Source organism: Loxodonta africana, chromosome 24 (genome assembly GCF_030014295.1).
Source record: "Loxodonta africana isolate mLoxAfr1 chromosome 24, mLoxAfr1.hap2, whole genome shotgun sequence".
Classification (NCBI taxonomy): Eukaryota; Metazoa; Chordata; class Mammalia; order Proboscidea; family Elephantidae; genus Loxodonta; species Loxodonta africana.
This window is the reverse complement of record NC_087365.1, coordinates 56,288,010-56,306,289: the sequence shown is the minus strand read 5'-3', so window position 1 is coordinate 56,306,289 and position 18,280 is coordinate 56,288,010. Positions and strand designations below refer to the sequence as shown.

The window sequence follows — 18,280 nt, the reverse complement described above, 5'->3', positions numbered from 1 at the left end:
CTCTAGACGCGCTTTAGGGGCGAGGAAGTTGGGTAAATGAGACCCAACCTTCACTCCCTGAGTTGCGGGGCGCTCCGAGGGCCTTCCGCCCCTGGGTTGGGGCTGGAGCAGGAGCGACCTGGAACTTGGAGTTTCTTTTTGGAAGCGGGTGGGGTTAGTCAGGGACAAACAGTTCCCGGGTAGAGAGGGCTGCTCCGGTCGTGCATTCTCGGGGTTACTTGGGCTGTGGGATGAGTTCGGCCAGGGGCAAGGAGACTGAGACCCCTGTTGGAGGGGGCGCGGCGAGGGCTATAAAACCCCGGGGTTTTTGTGGGGAGCGCTCCTTGGTCCTGCATTTCCGGGTCGTGATGGGCATCCAGGGCTTAGCGCACTCGGCAAAGTTAGTTTGTTTTCAGAGGGGCCGGGGCCGTCCCAGGTGGTAGTTGAGCGGAGGGTGGGGGTTGGCGGTGTCTCAGGGCCTGCTGTGGCTTGGTGTGTTGCTGGGGTGGCGGGTGATTGGAGGTGAGCTTGATACTGGTATGTTATCCCCGGGGCGTCGTGGGAGAGTTTTATGGGGCCTGGAGTCCCTGGGGCTTTTAGTGGGTGAGTGAGATTTTGGCCTGAGACCGACAGCGTTGTGTTCTCCGGTGGTGGGAAGCTGCGCCGTCGGGGCCTGCATCTAGGCAGTGTTTTCTGAGTGGAGGCAGGTCGGCTTGTCTGTTGGGTACAGGGATCCGCTCTGCTTTGTGACAGAGATCTCTAGCTGTTGTAGGGTGGGTGTCCATGTGGCTGATTTTCCTTCGCCCTGTCTGTTTCTGCCTTGAGTGTTGGGGCTCAGTTGGCCACCTCTGGTTTGTGGCTGTAGAGGGGTTAGGTAGGGCGGGAACCTTTGAGGGCTGTTTGCGGACTATGCGGATCGCTTCCGGCATCCATGGTGGGGTCCAGGTATCAGGACTTTCATTTTTAATATTTTATGAAGGGAAGATTTTAAACCTAATCCTTAGAATAAGTACAGTGAAACCGATGGACACATCAACAGATTGAGCATTTACTAATTCATGGCCAATCTTGTTTCATCTACATCCTCTCAACCCTGTGTGTAGATCCACTTTGAGAGTTGTTGCACCCCAGGGGGCCAGTCACTATTGACATGTTCCCTGGCCTTGGTGCCTAAAAATGTGGCACCGCACAGCTAGAGTTCAGATCTAGGCACTTTAGTTTTGTAGTCCTGAGCAAGATATATATAACCTCTCTGTGGGTTGGGTGCCACAGTTTATCACCAAAAACCAAACCAAACCAAACCCACTGCCGTCAAGTCGATTCCGACTCATAGCGACCCTACAGGACAGAGTAGAACTGGCCCATAGAGTTTCCAAGGAGCGCCTGGTGGGTTCGAACTGCTGACCTCTTGGTTAGCAGCCGTAGCACTTAACCACTATGCCACCAGGGTTTCCAGTAAGACCTGGAATTGTTTCTGGTATGTATTAAGAGATAGTAATTGTTATTACATTCAGGTTCCCGCCATTCTTGTCCCAGTAGCACATCAGCCTGGAAGGTGGATTCCCAGGGCTGTGCCAGCTGCCGTGAAACCAAAAATAATAGTTGCTGTTATTTATTAAGTAGTCGTTCTGTGCCAGATGCTGCGTTTTACAATCACTGCGATTTCTGATTCCCTCAGCCAATCTGAAAGCTAGTAATCAAAATTCCCATTTTACAGAGGAAGTAGTAGCCCATTATAGAAGTTAATATGTGTAGCATGTCTAGGCTCAGGATTGGGAGCTCCATCAGTTATGTACATTCTGCTGTTCTTATTTCATCCTGTACTCTCCAACCTCCATTTTGTTTTCCCTGCTAGACTATTTGGAGCAGATCATACCATTTCACCTGTGAATACTCCAGGATGCATTTCCAACAGATAAGAATTGTTTTTTGAAACTATAACTACAGTACTGTTATTGCAGTCAACAAAATTAACAGTAATTCCTTAATACCTAGTTTGTTTTGAATTCTTTGCATTTGTCCTAAACATGTCGTTTTTCAGTTCAAACCCTCCACCCTTTCACCAGTAAGAAGTGTGAGAGGTAGGAGCATCTGGAATTCAGCAAGCTGAATTCTCCTTTCCTCTTTCTTGTTCTTTCTGATTTCCCATCCATCTGATTAGGTACTGAGTCCTCTCAATTCCACCTTGACAGGTGTACCCCTTGGTTCTTCCCCTCCCTTCATCTGTGTTCCTGAGCTGCCCAGGCTTTCATCTCTTTACCTTTCGAGTTGTTCCTCTGAGGTAAAAATTATTACGCCGCTCACTAAAAAGGGCCATTTCTTATTGTCTACCTCTGGCTCTGCTCAAACTCAATAATTAATATAGTGAAGATTCCTTCCTTTTAGGTTGTCCCGGGTGTTTCTTGGGCCTTCCTTGTAGACGATCCGCACATGGCATATTCTTCCCACCAGGTGTGCATCTGGGTCTATTCTGTTTTTTAATAATTCAGGAGTGATTATGAGGTTTAGGACACATTGTATTATGCGTGACCTCAACTGACTGACTGGTTACATTGCATTAAAATGCCTTGGAAGGTGATTGCATTACCTTGTATGTGGGGCACTTAATTACATTAGTTTACATGCCCAGGTATAGGGGTTAGAATTCTGTCTTAGTCGCCTAGTGCTGCCATATCAGAAATACCACAAGTGGATGGCTTTAACAAAGAGAAACTTATTTCCTCACAGAAAAGTGGGCTAAAAGTCCAAATTCAAGGCTTCGGCTCCAGGGGAAGGCTTTCTCTCTCTGTGGACTCTGGAGGAAGGTCCTTGTCCTCAATCTTCCCATGGTTGAGTAGCTTCTTAGGTGCAGGAACCCCAGGTCCAGAGGGTGCTCTCTGCTTTCAGTGCTGCTTTCTTGGTGGTATGAGGTCCCCCTCCGTCTCTGCTGGCTTCTGTCTTTTATATCTCAAGAGATTGCCTCAAGACAATCCAATCTTATTGGTTGAATCCTGCCTCACTATCACTGCCGCCCATCCTCCATCATTAACATCATAGAGGCAGGATTTACAACATATAGGAAGGTCACACAATAGCGGGAATCATGGCCCAGCCCAATTGATACACACATTTTTGGAGAGACATAATTGAATCCATGACAGACCCCAACACATATTTTGAGGGGACATAATTCAATCCGTAACAATTACTAATTAGCTTTGGAAGGACTTTTAGTTCAGATGGCTTTTTACCTTTACTGAGCTACCTTCTCTGCTGTTTTTATGTATTTACTTTCCTGGCTCCCTTTGTAATGGGTCATCCCAGTTCATTGTGTAACACTGCTGAAGGCTGAGACTTCTGTAAAGCAACCCCCTCTACATAGTGCTGTCTCCTGAGCCTGCTAACTGCCCCCACCACCTTTAAAGCTAGGGTAGGTAAAGACTATGCTCTTGTAAGCTCCCGTGGTACATCGGCTTCCTTTGTAGTTACTGTAATCCTGCCCACGCCTTTATAAATTGTCCCTTTGCTAAACTCCCTAATTACCTAGTTGATTTGCCATCTTTTACCTGGCTTACGTGAGGACAATGCACTTTAAAACATCTATGTTAATGATAATTGGGACCAAATAAATGATATAATATCCGGAGACCCTTTGGATAAAATACTGACCAAGAATTTAGAGAATATTCCTGTATTATATCAAAACTTTTCTGTAAAATGATACTGGTGAGGAGTGAGCTTCTTGGATCAAGTAGACACATGAGACTATGTGGGCACCTCCTGTCTGGAGGGGAGATGAGAAGGCAGAGGGGGAAAGGAGCTGGCTGAGTAGACACAGTGAATACAGGGTGGAGAGAAGGAGTGTGCTGTCCCATTAGAGGGAGAGCAACTAGGAGTACACAGCAAGGTGTATATAAATATTTGTACGAGAGACTGACTTAATTTGAAAACTTTCACTGAAAGCACAATAATTTTTTTTTTTCTGTAGCTCCATAGTAGCTTGCAGAAGATTATGCCCTTGAAATATTTGCATTTTTATAAGGAGATAGATTTGTCACAATGGACATGGCAAACAAAGGGGAAAGTGAGATGTAACTGAACGTGTACTATAGGAATTATTTCATTTGCCATCTCTGAATCTCTCATAATTAAATGGAACTAATATAGGGTCACTGTTATGGATAGAATTGTGTCCCCCAAAATGTGTTTCCACTTGGCTAGGTTATGATTCCTAGTATTGTGTCATTGTCCACCATTTTGTGATCTGATGTGATTATGTTACATATTGTGAATCCTAATCTCTGCCTGTGTTTCATGAGGCAAGAATAGGTTATGTTAAATAGGATGGGTGGAATGCAACACCCTTAACTCAGGTCACAGCCCTGATCCAATGTAGGGAGAGCTTAACTGGGGTGTGGCTTGCATCACCTTTTATCTCACAAGAGATAAAAGGAGAGAGAAGGTGGAACCTCATACCACCAAGAAAGAAGCATCAGGAGCAGAGCATTTCCTTTGGACCAAGGGTTGCTGCACTGAGGAAACTCCTTATCCAAAGGAAGATGATGACAATGACCTTCCCCCAGAACTGGCAGAGATAGAAAGCCTTCCCCTGCACCTAGCCCCCTGGTTTTGGATTTCTAACCTCCTAGACTCTGAGAGAATAAAGTTTTGTTTGTTAAAGGCATCTTGTTGTGGTATTTCTGTTATAGCAGCACTAAGATTGTCGCTATGGGTTGGAATACACTCAACAACCGTGGGTTTGGTTTTGGGTTTAGTAGAAGATTATATCCATGGCACCTTGACATAAAGAGAATTTTTTTTTTTAAATAATTTTTATTGTGCTTTAAGTGAAAGTTTACAAATCAAGTCAGTCTGTCACATATAAGCTTATATACACCTTACTACATACTCCCTTTTACTCTCCCCCTAATGAGTCAGCCTGTTCCCTTCTTCCATTCTCTGCTTTCGTGACCTTTTTGCCAGTTTCTAACCCTTTCTACCCTCCCATCTCCCCTCCAGACAGGAGATGCCAATACAGTCTCAAGTGTCCACCTGATACAAGTAGCTCACTCTTCATCAGCATCTCTCTCCAGCCCATTGTCCAGTCCCTTCCATGTCTGATGAGTAGTCTTCGGGAATGGTTCCTGTCCTGGGCCAACAGAAGGTTTGGGGACCGTGACCACTGGGATTCTTCTAGTGTCAGTCAGACCATTAAGTCTGGTCTTTTTATGAGAATTTGGGGTTGCATCCCACTGTTCTCCTGCTCCCTCAGGAGTTCTCTGTTGTGTTTCCTGTCAGGGCAGTTGTTGGTTGTGGCCGGGCACCATCTAGTTCTTCTGATCTCAGGATGATGTAAGTCTCTAGTTCAGGTGGCCCTTTCTGCCTCGGGCTTATAGTTATCATGTGACCTTGGTGTTCTTCATTCTGCTTTGATCCAGATGGGTTGAGACCAATTGATGCATCTTAGATGGCCGCTTGTTAGCATTTAAGACCCCAGACGCCACACTTCAAAGTGGGATGCAGAATGTTTTCATAGTAGAGTTTATTATGCCAATTGACTTAGAAGTCCCCTTAAGCCATAGTCCCCAAACGCCCGCCCTTGCTCCGCTGACCTTCGAAGCATTCAGTTTATCCCGGAAACTTCTTTGCTTTTGGTCCAGTCCAGTTGAGCTGACCTTCCTTTTATTGAGTATTGTCCTTCCCTTCACCTAAAGCAGTTCTTATCTACTAACTAATCGGGAAATAACCCTCTCCCACCCTCCCTCCCTCCCCCCTCTCGTAACCACAAAAGAATGTGTTCTTCTCAGTTTATACTGTTTCTCAAAAACTTATAATAGTGGTCTTATGCAATATTTGTCTTTTTGCCTCTGACTAATTTCACTCAGCATAATGCCTTCCAGCTTCCTCCATGTTATGAAATGTTTCACAGATTCATCACTATTCTTTATCGATGCGTGGTATTCCATTGTGTGAATGTACCATAATTTATTTAACCATTCATCCATTGATGGACACCTTGGTTGCTTCCAGCTTTTTGCTATTGTAAACAGTGCTGCAGTAAACGTGGGTGTGCATATAACTGTTTGTGTAAAGGCTCTTATTTCTCTAGGGTATATTCCGAGGAGTGGGATTTCTGAGTTGGATGGTAGTTCTATTTCTAACTTTTTAAGAAAATGCCAGATTTCCAAAGTGGTTGTACCATTTGACATTCCCACCAGCAGTGTATAAGAGTTCCGATCTCTCCGCAGCCCCTCCAACATTTATTATTTTGTGTTTTTTGGATTAATGCCAGCCTTGTTGGAGTGAGATGGAATCTCATCGTAGTTTTAATTTGCATTTCTCTAATGGCTAATGATCGAGAGCATTTTCTCATGTTTCTGTTTCTGTTAGCCGCCTGAATATCTTCTTTAGTGAAGTGCGTGTTCATATCCTTTGCCCAGTTTTTGATTGGGTTGTTTATCTTTGTGGTTGAGTTTTAACAGAATGATATAGATTATAGAGATCAGGCGCTGGTCAGAGATGTCATAGCTGAAAAGTTTTCACAATCTGTAGGTGGTCTTTTTACTCTTTTGGTGAAGTCTTTAGATGAGCATAGGTGTTTGATTTTTAGGAGCTCCCAGTTATCTGGTTTCTCTTTGTCATTTTTGGTAATGTTTTGTATCCTGTTTATGCCTTGCATTAGGGCTCCAAAAGTTGTCCCTATTTTTTCTTCCATGATCTTTATCGTTTTTCATCTTTATGTTTAGGTTTTTGATCCATTTGGAGTTAGTTTTTGTGCATGGTGTGAGGTATGGGTCCTGTTTCATTTTTTTGCAAATGGATATCCAGTTATGCCAGCACCATTTGTTAAAAAGACTATCTTTTCCCCAATTAACTGACACTGGGCCTTTGTCAAATATCAGCTGCTCATATGTGGATGAATTTATATCTGGGTTTAAACAGAATTTTTTGATGCAAGTCATGCTTACAGTGTTTATTTTCTGCACACTTCATGTTACAGTTTATAGCCACAGATAACGTTTCATCCACGAAGTCTTTTATACTATAGAAAAAAGAAAACCAAACCCAGTGCCGTCAAGTCGATTCCGACTCATAGAAGTATAATTATTTACTTCGAATGAAAATCACACAATTCATTTATGTGGGAAATAAAAATAAACAGATGAAAGTTGTTCTTCTAGACTTATATATTGTATAAATATTTAAATCTCTCTGAACCCTATTTCCTCCAAGTATTTTCTTACGACACTTTCACGCTTACAGAAAACTGAAAGATATGTTACACTGGATGTCTGTATGCCCACCTAAATGAGTGGATAGATATGTGATGAAGCAAATAGGGCAAAATGTAAATAATTGGATCACAGTTGTCAATGGAGAAAGTATGGTACTTTATTAGGCGTAATACTGAAATTTTATTGAGGAATAGAAGAGCTGTAGCTGGGCAGCATATTGTAAAATTGTAGTGTGCTCTGATGTTCAGGAGGAGAGAAGTGTTTTTTACACAGGAAAACCACAAGCATGTCTTTGTGTTCCTAACTACAAGCGTATCTTTGTACCTACTTTAGCTTCACCACAGTTTGTTCTCTTTCCTGTTTTTCTGCGTTTAAAGTTTTTCTATTATAGAAGTTATGGGTCATGTATTCAGAAAAGAGCAGAAACAAAAACAAAATGGATTGTGATCCAGACCTGTGTCAGCCATTTCATTTTTGCCAGGGGCCTCGGTTAGAGTTCTCCTCCACATACTTTACCAAGATTTTTGTAAATGTTTTCTAATGTATAAGTTTACTAGAAGAATGGAGGTTCCTCCTCCTGTTCTAGGGTGAAATCACCACAAAGTTATAGTAAACCAAGAAGAAAGACAAGAGGCAAAAGTGGGAAACAGACAAGCATGGTGCCAGAGCCACGTCTGCCCGAGTTGAAGGAATGTTACAGACTCGTTAGTGTATGTTAACGTTACAAGTGTGTAAAATCATCAGAAGCTTCACGTTTTCAGAGATTGGCTGAAAACTGCCAAAATCACCAAGCTTTTATATTTTCAAATGTCTTTTCTAATAATCATTGGTACAGATTTCAATAACGACAGGAGCTGTCTTCACTGGTCCAACAAATCTTACTGTTTACTAAATGCTAATAAAAAAGATAAATAAAAAACAAAACAAACCTGGATTGATTCCAACTGAGTGTCTTTTGCGCTCTATCTAGGATTTATGTGACAGGTTCCCTAAAGGATGTTCTCCAGGATTGTCCTAGCTATCGCTTTTGTACCTCAGGGCCCAGGTGATTTGTCCTTGTGAGTTCTTATTGCTCCAGCTAGGCTACATTCTTTATACTCACGGAGAGGAATAATGGCTCCAATTTTAACTCCTACATCACTCCCATAGTAGATTTTCTGATGTTATTAAGCTGTTTTGTCATTTTTGGGATAAAATACTGTCATTTTGGGGATAAAATATGTTTGGTTATGGTGTACTATAATTTTTTAAGGTACAGCTGCAATTTGCTAGTGTTTTACTTAGGACTTTTGCATCTATGTTTATAAGTGGAACTGACCTCGTTTTCTTTTTCTGTAGTGCTCTTGTTTGCTTTTGGTGCCCTTGGTGAATGCGTTAGAAACCATTTCTTCTTATTATTTTTTAATGCTTTGTTATTGTTATTAGGTTCCATCAAGTCGGTTCTGACCCATAGCGACCCTTTCTACAACAGAATGAAACGCTACCTGGTACTGCACCATCCTCACAATCGTTGCTCTGCTTGAGCCCATTGTCGCAGCCATGGTGTCAGTCCATCTCATTGAGGGTCTCTCTTTTTCACTAACCCTCTGCTTAATACTTTGGGGCACGTAATATTTAATACAGAAATTACCTATTCCCAAAAACTTGGCTAAAACTGGCCAATAAAATCATGAGGCTGATGCCTTTTAGAGAGTGGATTCGACGACCTTTTCGTTTTCTTCTGTGGTTAATAATATCTGTATTTTTTCCTTCCCCATTTTTTGAGTCTATTTTAGACAATTTGTATTCTCCTAGGAAATTACCCATTTCTTCCAGATACTTTAAATTACAAAGTGGAACCAATAACAGTTTTTAAATGTCCATCCGTAGACATGTTGCCTTTTTAGTCCTGAGACTGTTTGCCTTTATGTTTTCTCTGTCTTCAGTGAAATGAGTTCCTTAATGGGGCCTTCTGCCTTGGTTCTTTGGAAAAACAGCTTGGGAGAAATAAGAGCAAAGGAGAGCCCCTTTTGGGAACCTGTCACTCTCATGGCAGAGGAAAAAGGACACGACAGGTGGTGGGGTCCTGCAAGGCTTAGAAATCACACCTTTGCTCTCACTCCCATGTGTTGCCCAAGACAAGACTGATGTCAGGAGTCAAACCCAAACCAAATCTATTGCAATTGAGTGGATTCCAAGACATAGCGACCCTATAGGACAGATTAGAGCTACCCCATAGGGTTTCCAAGGAGCGGCTGGTGGGTTCAAACTGCCAGCCTTTTGGTGAGCAGCTGAATGCTTAACCACTAAGCCACCAGATGTCAAGGACACAGAAGTATAATCTTTTAATAGAGAAGCAGATGGTAGGCAAAAATGATAAAATCTGGCTCAAAGGCCTATTTTATCTTAATTACTAGGATTAACAAAGTGACCTAGAGGCATTTCTTCTTACAGGAAGCTCACAATCTAGTAAAAACAGTCATTTAAGTAAAAATTGCAATCTGGTTTTACTAAGGTGATGTGTAGGCTGAGCAGCTCTGCCTACGGTGTTGGGGGAACGTCTTAGGGGAACCCCAGCTAGCCTTAAAGGGCACTACACAGCAGGAAGGAGTCCCTGGGTAGTGCAGACAATTAAGCTCACAACTGCCAGTTTGTACCCACCCAGAGGTACCTTGGAAGATAGGCCTAGCAATCTGCTTCTGAAAGGTCATAGCCTTGAAAGCCTTATGAAGGAGTTCTACTTTGCACAGATGAGGTCACCATGAGTGGGAATTGACTCAACAGCAGCCAACAACAGCAACAAGGCAGCAGTTGGATGTAGGCATGTGGGCTAAGGTCCTGGCCACGCTGCTGAGGAGCTTCTAAAGGTAGCATAGCTCCTACCACCACCTGCCCCCTCTGGACCACATGAGTGGAGGACTTGAGTGATAGGGTCACGTGGCATAGACACACAGAATGGTGGGGGGGCGGGTGTTATTTTTGCAGAAGTCGTCGTGAGGCCTGAAGGGACTCAGTTCAGACCCCAAACTCCTCAGAGTGTGGGGACATAGGGAATTGAACACAGCTGGAACCTTGGCTGGGCAGTCAGAAGCTGACTGCTGCTGCCCTGATGGGTCTGGAGGGAGATGCTAGAGGCTGTTTCTCCACAGGCCTTAGGCTGTGTTTGCCCTTCTCTCTGACTCAGGTAGCAGAAACTGATCTGGGACATGGAGCTTGAATCTGAGGTGTGGGACAAGAGGGACCCAGTAAACTGTGACAGGTAAGGGAGAGTGTCAGGGAACAGACTTGAGGGCTTGTAGGCCAGAAATGAATAAAGGTAGAAAATCCAGAGAAGCCGAGTAGACTGAGACTCTGTGGTTGTTGAGTGAGGTGGGTGAGAGAGGACAGGATCCCTGCTGAGGGGGCAGGGGTTTAGGACACAGTGAAGGATCCAGCAGTTTCTCCTCCCACAGGTCCTGGATGCGTGAAAACAAGAGGGCTTTCATAACTGAGGTTTGAAGAAGTTCCCCAGGCAGCAGAAATCCATCTTGAGGTGAAGTAACTTCCATCTGGCCCTGTGGCAGAATTTCAAGGCAGCCACTGTACCAACTCTGGGGCCATGATGTTGCCTGATCTTTCTGCCTGGGGAGAGCAGGACTGGGAGAAGATTTTGGCTTCACAGAACAGGGAAGATGTGGAGACCATGAAGAAACTGACTCAAAAACATGAGGCTAAAGGTGAGAGTTGTGTAGGATCTGGAGAGGTGAAGGGGGCACCAAGGCTCCAAGTTCAGGTGAGTGGCCACAGCTGAGTGAAGTGGCTACTTCCTTCCATCCCAGGGCTGAGAAGAGGTACTCTGGGAGCGTTCTGGGAGGTCTACTTTCTCACAGCTTCTCTTTCTCCCTTAGGTTTGTCCTCTAAGGATACTGACTGGGACCAAGAGAAGAAGAGGAAGCCCCAAATACTGGTGAGTTGGAATTACCTTATTTTTCTGAAATGCTGGCATCTTTTCAAGAGAATAGGTACATATTCTCTGTTTTGAGAAGGGAAAAGGTGATCAACATTTAGGTGTTTCATGCGTTTGTGTCAAGTGTTCTGTTAGGCAATTTAGAATGGTTTCTCCAATTTTGCATTTTATTTTTATTCTTGGAAAATCTACCCAAGATTAATATTAAGAATCCAGGAAACTCTAAGTCATAAGGAATAATTTTTTTTGTGTGTGTGCTTTAGCTGAAAGTTTAAAAATCAAGTCAGTCTCTCATACAAAAATTTATCCACAGCTTGCTGTGTATTCCTAGTTGCTCTCGCACTAATGAGACAGCACACTCCTTCTCTCCACCCTGCATTTCCGTATCCATTCAGCCATCTTCTGTCCCCCTCTGCCCTCTCATCTTCTCTCCAGACAGGAGCTGCCCACATAGCCTCATGTGTCTACTTGATCCAAGATGCTCACTCTTCAGCAGTATCACTTTCTATCCCATACTCCAGTCCAATCCCTGTCTGAAGAGTTGGCTTTGGGAATGGTTCCTGTCTTGGGCTAACAGAATTCTGTTTGGGGACCATGACCTCCGGGGTCCTTCTAGTCTCAGACCATTAAGTCTGGTCTTTTTATGAGAATTCGAGGTCTGCATCCAACTGCTCTCCTGCTGCCTCAGACGTTCTCTATTGTGTTCCCTGTCAGGGAATCATCGGTTACAGCCAGGCACCATCTAGTTCTTCTGGTCTCAGGCTGATGTAGTCTCCGGTTTATGTGCCCCTTTCTGTCTCTTGGGCTCATAATTACCTTGTATCTTTGGTGTTCTTCATTCTCCTTTGATCCAGGTGGGTTGAGACCAATTGATGCATCTTAGATGGCCGCTTGTTAGCATTTAAGACCCCAGAAGCCCCTCTCCAAAGTGGGATGCAAAATGTTTTCTTGCTAGATTCATAAGGAATATTTTTGATAAACTGATTATTAAAACTTTAAAATGTACTATTAAATTTCACTAAACATCCACATACATACTATCTAATGAAAGCATCTTGTATACTTGGCATCTTTTTACTTTTTAATTATTGAGCCTTTTAAACATACAGAAATACAGAACATAGTAAAAATAAATTCTCAGGTACCATTGTGTAGCTTCAGCCATCATCTATGACCAGTCTTATTTATAGGAATATGCTAATGTGTTGGATGAATCTCAAAATGATAAATACCAAAATAGCCACTTTTCCCCTTCCCTGTTCAGTTCTTATAGCAGCTGCCCACACAGCACTTCCATCTCTGACCCTGGCCATCTGGAGCTAGGTCAGTCTCACAAGTTAAAAAGATACTGTTCTTCACACTGCCAGATAGGCCGATTTTGTCCACAAGTTTGAGAGTCCACATGACACCCTGACTTCTGACCTGCTCCCTACAAACTCTGAGATTTCCTCTATTCCTTTAAGGTGCCAGCTGCAAGCTTGGTGGTCCCTGCCTTGGGCTCCCTCACTTCTTACCTTTTGGCTCCCACTACTCCTTGGGTTTTGTAATTCACTGGAATGACTAACAGAACTCACAAAAGGGCTGTAATTAGGAGTAGAGTTTTGTTATACCAAAAAAGCATAGAATAAATGCATAGGACAAAGTTTGGGAGGATTCCCAGTATGGAGCTTCCATGTCCTAGAAAGGGATGTGCTGCCATCCCACGTGCATCGATGTCTCTCACCAACCAGGAACCCCATGGAGCTTGTGTGTCCAGAGCTTTTGTTGACGTCCTTACACCGCCCTGACTGATTGCATCAGTCCCCTGAGGTCAGCTGGACTTTGAAAGAAGTGGTGTGATTCCTGACTGATCTTGACTCGCATCTATGTTTATGTCCTGATCTGTGAACTGAAGAGCTAGCAGAAAAGGGTGTAATTTATGCAATTACTCAGTTAATGTACCATGGCAACTGAAATTTAAACCATTTTTGGGGAAACTAGGGATATTTATGACCCTATAGGTTTGCTGGAAACCCTGGTGGCATACTGGTTAAGAGCCACTGCTGCTAAGCAAAAGGCCAGCAGTTCGAATCCACCAGGTGCTCCTTGGAAACTCTATGTGGCAGTTCTCCTCTGTCTTACAGGGTCACTGTGAGTTGGAATCGACTTGATGGCAACAGGTTTGTTTTGGTTTTTGGTATAGGATTGCTTTGAGTTGGATTCAACTCAACAGCAGTGGTTTGGGTTTTTTTTTTTTTTTTTATTAACTTCTATTAAGCTTCAAGTGAACGTTTACAAATCCAATCAGTCCGTCACATACAAGTTTACATACATCTTACTCCGTACTCCCATTTGCTCTCCCCCTATTGAGTCAGCCCTTTCAGTCTCTCCTTTCGTGACAATTTTGCCAGCTTCCCTCTGTCTCTATCTTCCCATCCCTCCTCCAGACAGGAGATGCCAACACAGTCTCAAGTGTCCACCTGATATCATTAGCTCACTCTTCATCAGCATCTCTTTCCCACCCACTGTCCAGTCCCTTTCATGTCTGATGAGTTGTCTTCGGGGATGGTTCCTGTCCTGTGCCAAGAGAAGGTCTGGGGACCATGACCGCCGGGATTCCTCTAGTCTCAGTCAGACCATTAAGTATGGTCTTTTAATGAGAATTTGGGGTCTGCATCCCACTGATCTCCTGCTCCCTCAGGAGTTCTCTGTTGTGCTCCCTGCCAGGGCAGGCATCGATTGTGGCCGGGCACCAACTAGTTCTTCTGGTCTCAGGATGATGTCGGTCTCTGGTTCATGTGGCCCTTTCTGTCTCTTGGGCTCTTAGTTGTCATGTGGCCTTGGTGTTCTTCATTCTCCTTTGCTCCAGGTGGGTTGAGACTAATTGATGCATCTTAGATGGTTGCTTGTTAGCTTTTAAGACCCCAGACGCCACATTTCAAAGTGGGATGCAGAATGTTTTCATAATAGAATTATTTTGCCAATTGACTTAGAAGTCCCCTTAAACCACGGTCCCCAGACCCCCGCCCTTGCTCCACTGACCTTTGAAGCATTCATTTTATCCCGGAAACTTCTTTGCTTTTGGTCCAGTCCAATTGAGCTGACCTTCCATGTATTGAGTGTTGTCCTTCCCTTCACCTAAAGCAGTTCTTATCTACTGATTAATCAGTAAAAAACTCTCTCCCTCTCTCCCTCCCTCCCCGCCTCGTAACCCCAAAAGTATGTGTTCTTCTCAGTTTTTACTATTTCTCAAGATCTTATAATAGTGGTCTTATACAATATTTGTCCTTTTGCCTCTGACTAATTTCGCTCAGCATAATGCCTTCCAGGTTCCTCCATGTTATGAAATGTTTCACAGATTGGTCACTGTTCTTTATCGATGCGTAGTATTCCATTGTGTGAATATACCACAATTTATTTACCCATTCATCCATTGATGGACACCTTGGTTGCTTCCAGCTTTTTGCTATTGTAAACAGAGCTGCAATAAACATGGGTGTGCATATATCTGTTTGTGTGAAGGCTCTTGTATCTCTAGGGTATATTCCGAGGAGTGGGATTTCTGGATTGGATGGTAGTTCTATTTCTAACTGTTTAAGATAACGCCAGATAGATTTCCAAAGTGGTTGTACCATTTTGCATTCCCACCAGCAGTGTATAAGAGTTCCAGTCTCTCCGCAGCCTCTCCAACATTTATTATTTTGTGTTTTTTGGATTAATGCCAGCCTTGTTGGTGTGAGATGGAATCTCGTCGTAGTTTTAATTTGCATTTCTCTAATGGCTAATGATCGAGAGCATTTTCTCATGTATCTGTTGGCTGCCTGAATATCTTCTTTAGTGAAATGTGTGTTCATATCCTTTGCCCACTTCTTGATTGGGTTGTTTGTCTTTTTGTGGTTGAGTTTTGACAGAATCATATAGATTTTAGAGATCAGGCGCTGGTCGGAGATGTCATAGCTGAAAATTCTTTCCCAGTCTGTAGGTGGTCTTTTTACTCTTTTGGTGAAGTCTTTAGATGAGCATAGGTGTTTGATTTTTAGGAGCTCCCAGTTATCGGGTTTCTCTTCATCATTTTTGGTAATGTTTTGTATTCTGTTTATGCCTTGTATTAGAGCTCCTAGGGTTGTCCCTATTTTTTCTTCCATGATCTTTATCGTTTTAGTCTTTATGTTTAGGTCTTTGATCCACTTGGAGTTAGTTTTTGTGCATGGTGTGAGGTATGGGTCCTGTTTCATTTTTTTGCAAATGGATATCCAGTTATGCCAGCACCATTTGTTAAAAAGACTATCTTTTCCCCAATTAACTGACACTGGGCCTTTGTCAAATATCAGCTGCTCATACGTGGATGGATTTATATCTGGGTTCTCAATTCTGTTCCATTGGTCTATGTGCCTGTTGTTGTACCAGTACCAGGCTGTTTTGACTACTGTGGCTGTATAATAGCTTCTGAAATCAGGTAGAATGAGGCCTCCCACTTTCTTCTTCTTTTTCAGTAATGCTTTGCTTATTCGGGGCTTCTTTCCCTTCCATATGAGATTGGTGATTTGTTTCTCTATCCCCTTAAAATATGACATTGGAATTCGGATCGGAAGTGAGTTATATGTATAGATGGCTTTTGGTAGAATAGACATTTTTACTATGTTAAGTCTTCCTATCCATGAGCAAGGTATGTTTTTCCACTTAAGTATGTCCTTTTGAATTTCTTGTAGTAGAGCTTTGTAGTTTTCTTTGTATAGGTCTTTTACATCCTTGGTAAGATTTATTCCTAAGTATTTTATCTTCTTGGGGGTACTGTGAATGGTATTGATTTGGTTATTTCCTCTTCGGTGTTCTTTTTGTTGATGTAGAGGAATCCAAGTGATTTTTGTATGTTTATTTTATAACCTGAGACTCTGCCAAACTCTTCTATTAGTTTCAGTAGTTTTCTGGAGGATTCCTTAGGGTTTTCTGTGTATAAGATCATGTCATCTGCAAATAGTGATAACTTTACTTCCTCCTTGCCAATCCGGATACCTTTATTTCTTTGTCTAGCCTAATTCCCCTGGCTAGGACTTCCAGCACGATGTTGAATAAGAGTGGTGATAAAGGGCATCCTTGTCTGGTTCCCGTTCTCAAGGGAAATGCTTTCAGGTTCTCTCCATTTAGAGTGATATTGGCTGTTGGCTTTGCATAGATGCCCTGTATTATGTTGAGGAATTTTCCTTCAATTCCTATTTTGGTAAGAGTTTTTATCATAAATGGGTGTTGGACTTTGTCATATATCTTTTCTGCATCAATTGATAAGATCATGTGGTTTTTGTCTTTTGTTTTATTTATGTGATGGATTGCATTAATGGTTTTTCTGAGATTAAACCAGCCTTGCATACCTGGTATAAATCCCACTTGATCATGGTGAATTATTTTTTTGGTATGTTGTTGGATTCTATTGGCTAGAATTTTGTTGAAGATTTTTGCATTTATGTTCGTGAGGGATATAGGTCTGTAATTTTCTTTTTTTGTGATGTCTTTACCTGGTTTTGGTATCAGGGAGATGGTGGCTTCATAGAATGAGTTAGGTAGTATTCCGTCATTTTCTATGCTTTGAAATACCTTCAGTAGTAGTGGTGTTAACTCTTCTCTGAAAGTTTGGTAGAACTCTGCAGTGAAGCCGTCCGGGCCAGGGCTTTTTTTTGTTGGGAGTTTTTTGATTACCGTTTCAATCTCTTTTTTTGTTATGGGTCTCTTTAGTTGTTCTACTTCTGAATGTTTTAGTTGAGGTAGGTAGTGTTTTTCCAGGAATTCATCCATTTCTTCTAGGTTTGCAAATTTGTTAGAGTACAATTTTTCGTAATAATCTGACATGATTCTTTTAATTTCATTTGGTTCTGTTGTGATGTGGCCCTTCTCGTTTCTTATTCGGGTTATTTGTTTCCTTTCCTGTATTTCTTTAGTCAGTCTAGCCAATAGTTTATCAATTTTGTTAATTTTTTCAAAGAACCAGCTTTTGGCTTTGTTAATTCTTTCAATTGTTTTTCTGTTCTCTAATTCATTTAGTTCAGCTCTAATTTTTATTATTTGTTTTTTTTTTTATTTGTTTTCTTTTGGTGCCTCATGGATTCTTTTGTTGCTCCCTTTCTATTTGTTCGAGTTGTAAAGACAGTTCTCTGATTTTGGCTCTTTCTTCTTTTGGTATGTGTGCATTTATCGATATAAATTGGCCTCTGAGCACTGCTTTTGCTGTGTCCCAGAGGAGGTTTTTTTTTGTTTTTTTTTTTTTTCATTCTCGTTGCATTCTATGAATTTCCTTATTCCCTCCTTAATGTCTTCTATAAACCAGTCTTTTTTCAGGAGGGTATTGTTCAGTTTCCAAGTATTTGATTTCTTTTCCCTAGTTTTTCTGTTATTGATCTCTAGTTTTATTGCCTTGTGGTCTGAGAAGATGGTTTGTAATATTTCAATGTTTTGGACTCTGCAAAGGTTTGTTTTATGACCTAATATGTGGTCTATTCTAGAGAATATTCCATGTGCGCTAGAAAAAAAAGTATACTTTGCAGCAGTTGGGTGGAGAGTTCTGTATAAGTCAATGAGGTCAAGTTGGTTGATTGTTGTAATTAGGTCTTCCGTGTTTCTATTGAGCTTCTTACTGGATGTCCTGTCCTCCTCCGAAAGTGGTGTGTTGAAGTCTCCTACTATAATTGTGGAGGTGTCTATCTCACTTTTCAATTCTGTTAAAATTTGATTTATGTATCTTGCAGCCCTGTCATTGGGTGCATAAATATTTAATATGGTTATGTCTTCCTGATCAATTGTCCCTTTTACCATTATATAGTGTCCTTCTTTATCCTTTGTGGTGGATTTAAATCTAAAGTCTATTTTGTCAGAAATTAATATTGCTACTCCTCTTCTTTTTTGCTTATTGTTTGCTTGATATATATTTTTCCATCCTTTGAGTTTTAGTTTGTTTGTGTCTCTAAGTCTAAGGTGTGTCTCTTGTAGGCAGCATATAGATGGATCGTGTTTCTTTATCCAGTCCGTGACTCTCTGTCTCTTTATTGGTGCATTTAGTCCATTGACATTCAGCGTAATTATAGATAAATAAGTTTTTAGTGCTGTCATTTTGATGCCTTTTTATGTGTGTTGTTGACAATTTCATTTTTCCACATACTTTTTTGTGCTGAGACGTTTTTCTTAGTAAATTGTGAGA

At 42.1% G+C, this 18,280-nt stretch overlaps 1 protein-coding gene across 9 annotated transcripts in view; it reads left to right on the top strand.

Moving 5' to 3' along the window:
* Positions 1-18,280, top strand: part of LOC100676086 (zinc finger protein 343-like) — a 182,315-nt gene that overhangs the window by 137,470 nt on the left and 26,565 nt on the right. For 4 of the 9 annotated variants that reach the window (XM_064276250.1, XM_064276249.1, XM_023538745.2 and 1 more), the window contains exons 2-4: positions 10,357-10,431; positions 10,625-10,888; positions 11,060-11,118. In XM_064276250.1, the coding sequence (XP_064132320.1) occupies positions 10,771-10,888; positions 11,060-11,118 (177 nt within the window). In that variant the 5' untranslated portion in view covers positions 10,357-10,431; positions 10,625-10,770. Of the gene's footprint in view, positions 1-5,789; positions 10,040-10,356; positions 10,432-10,624; positions 10,889-11,059; positions 11,119-18,280 lie in introns of those variants that run through there. The other 5 variants (XM_064276245.1, XM_064276247.1, XM_023538746.2 and 2 more) reach the window with 2 other exon arrangements.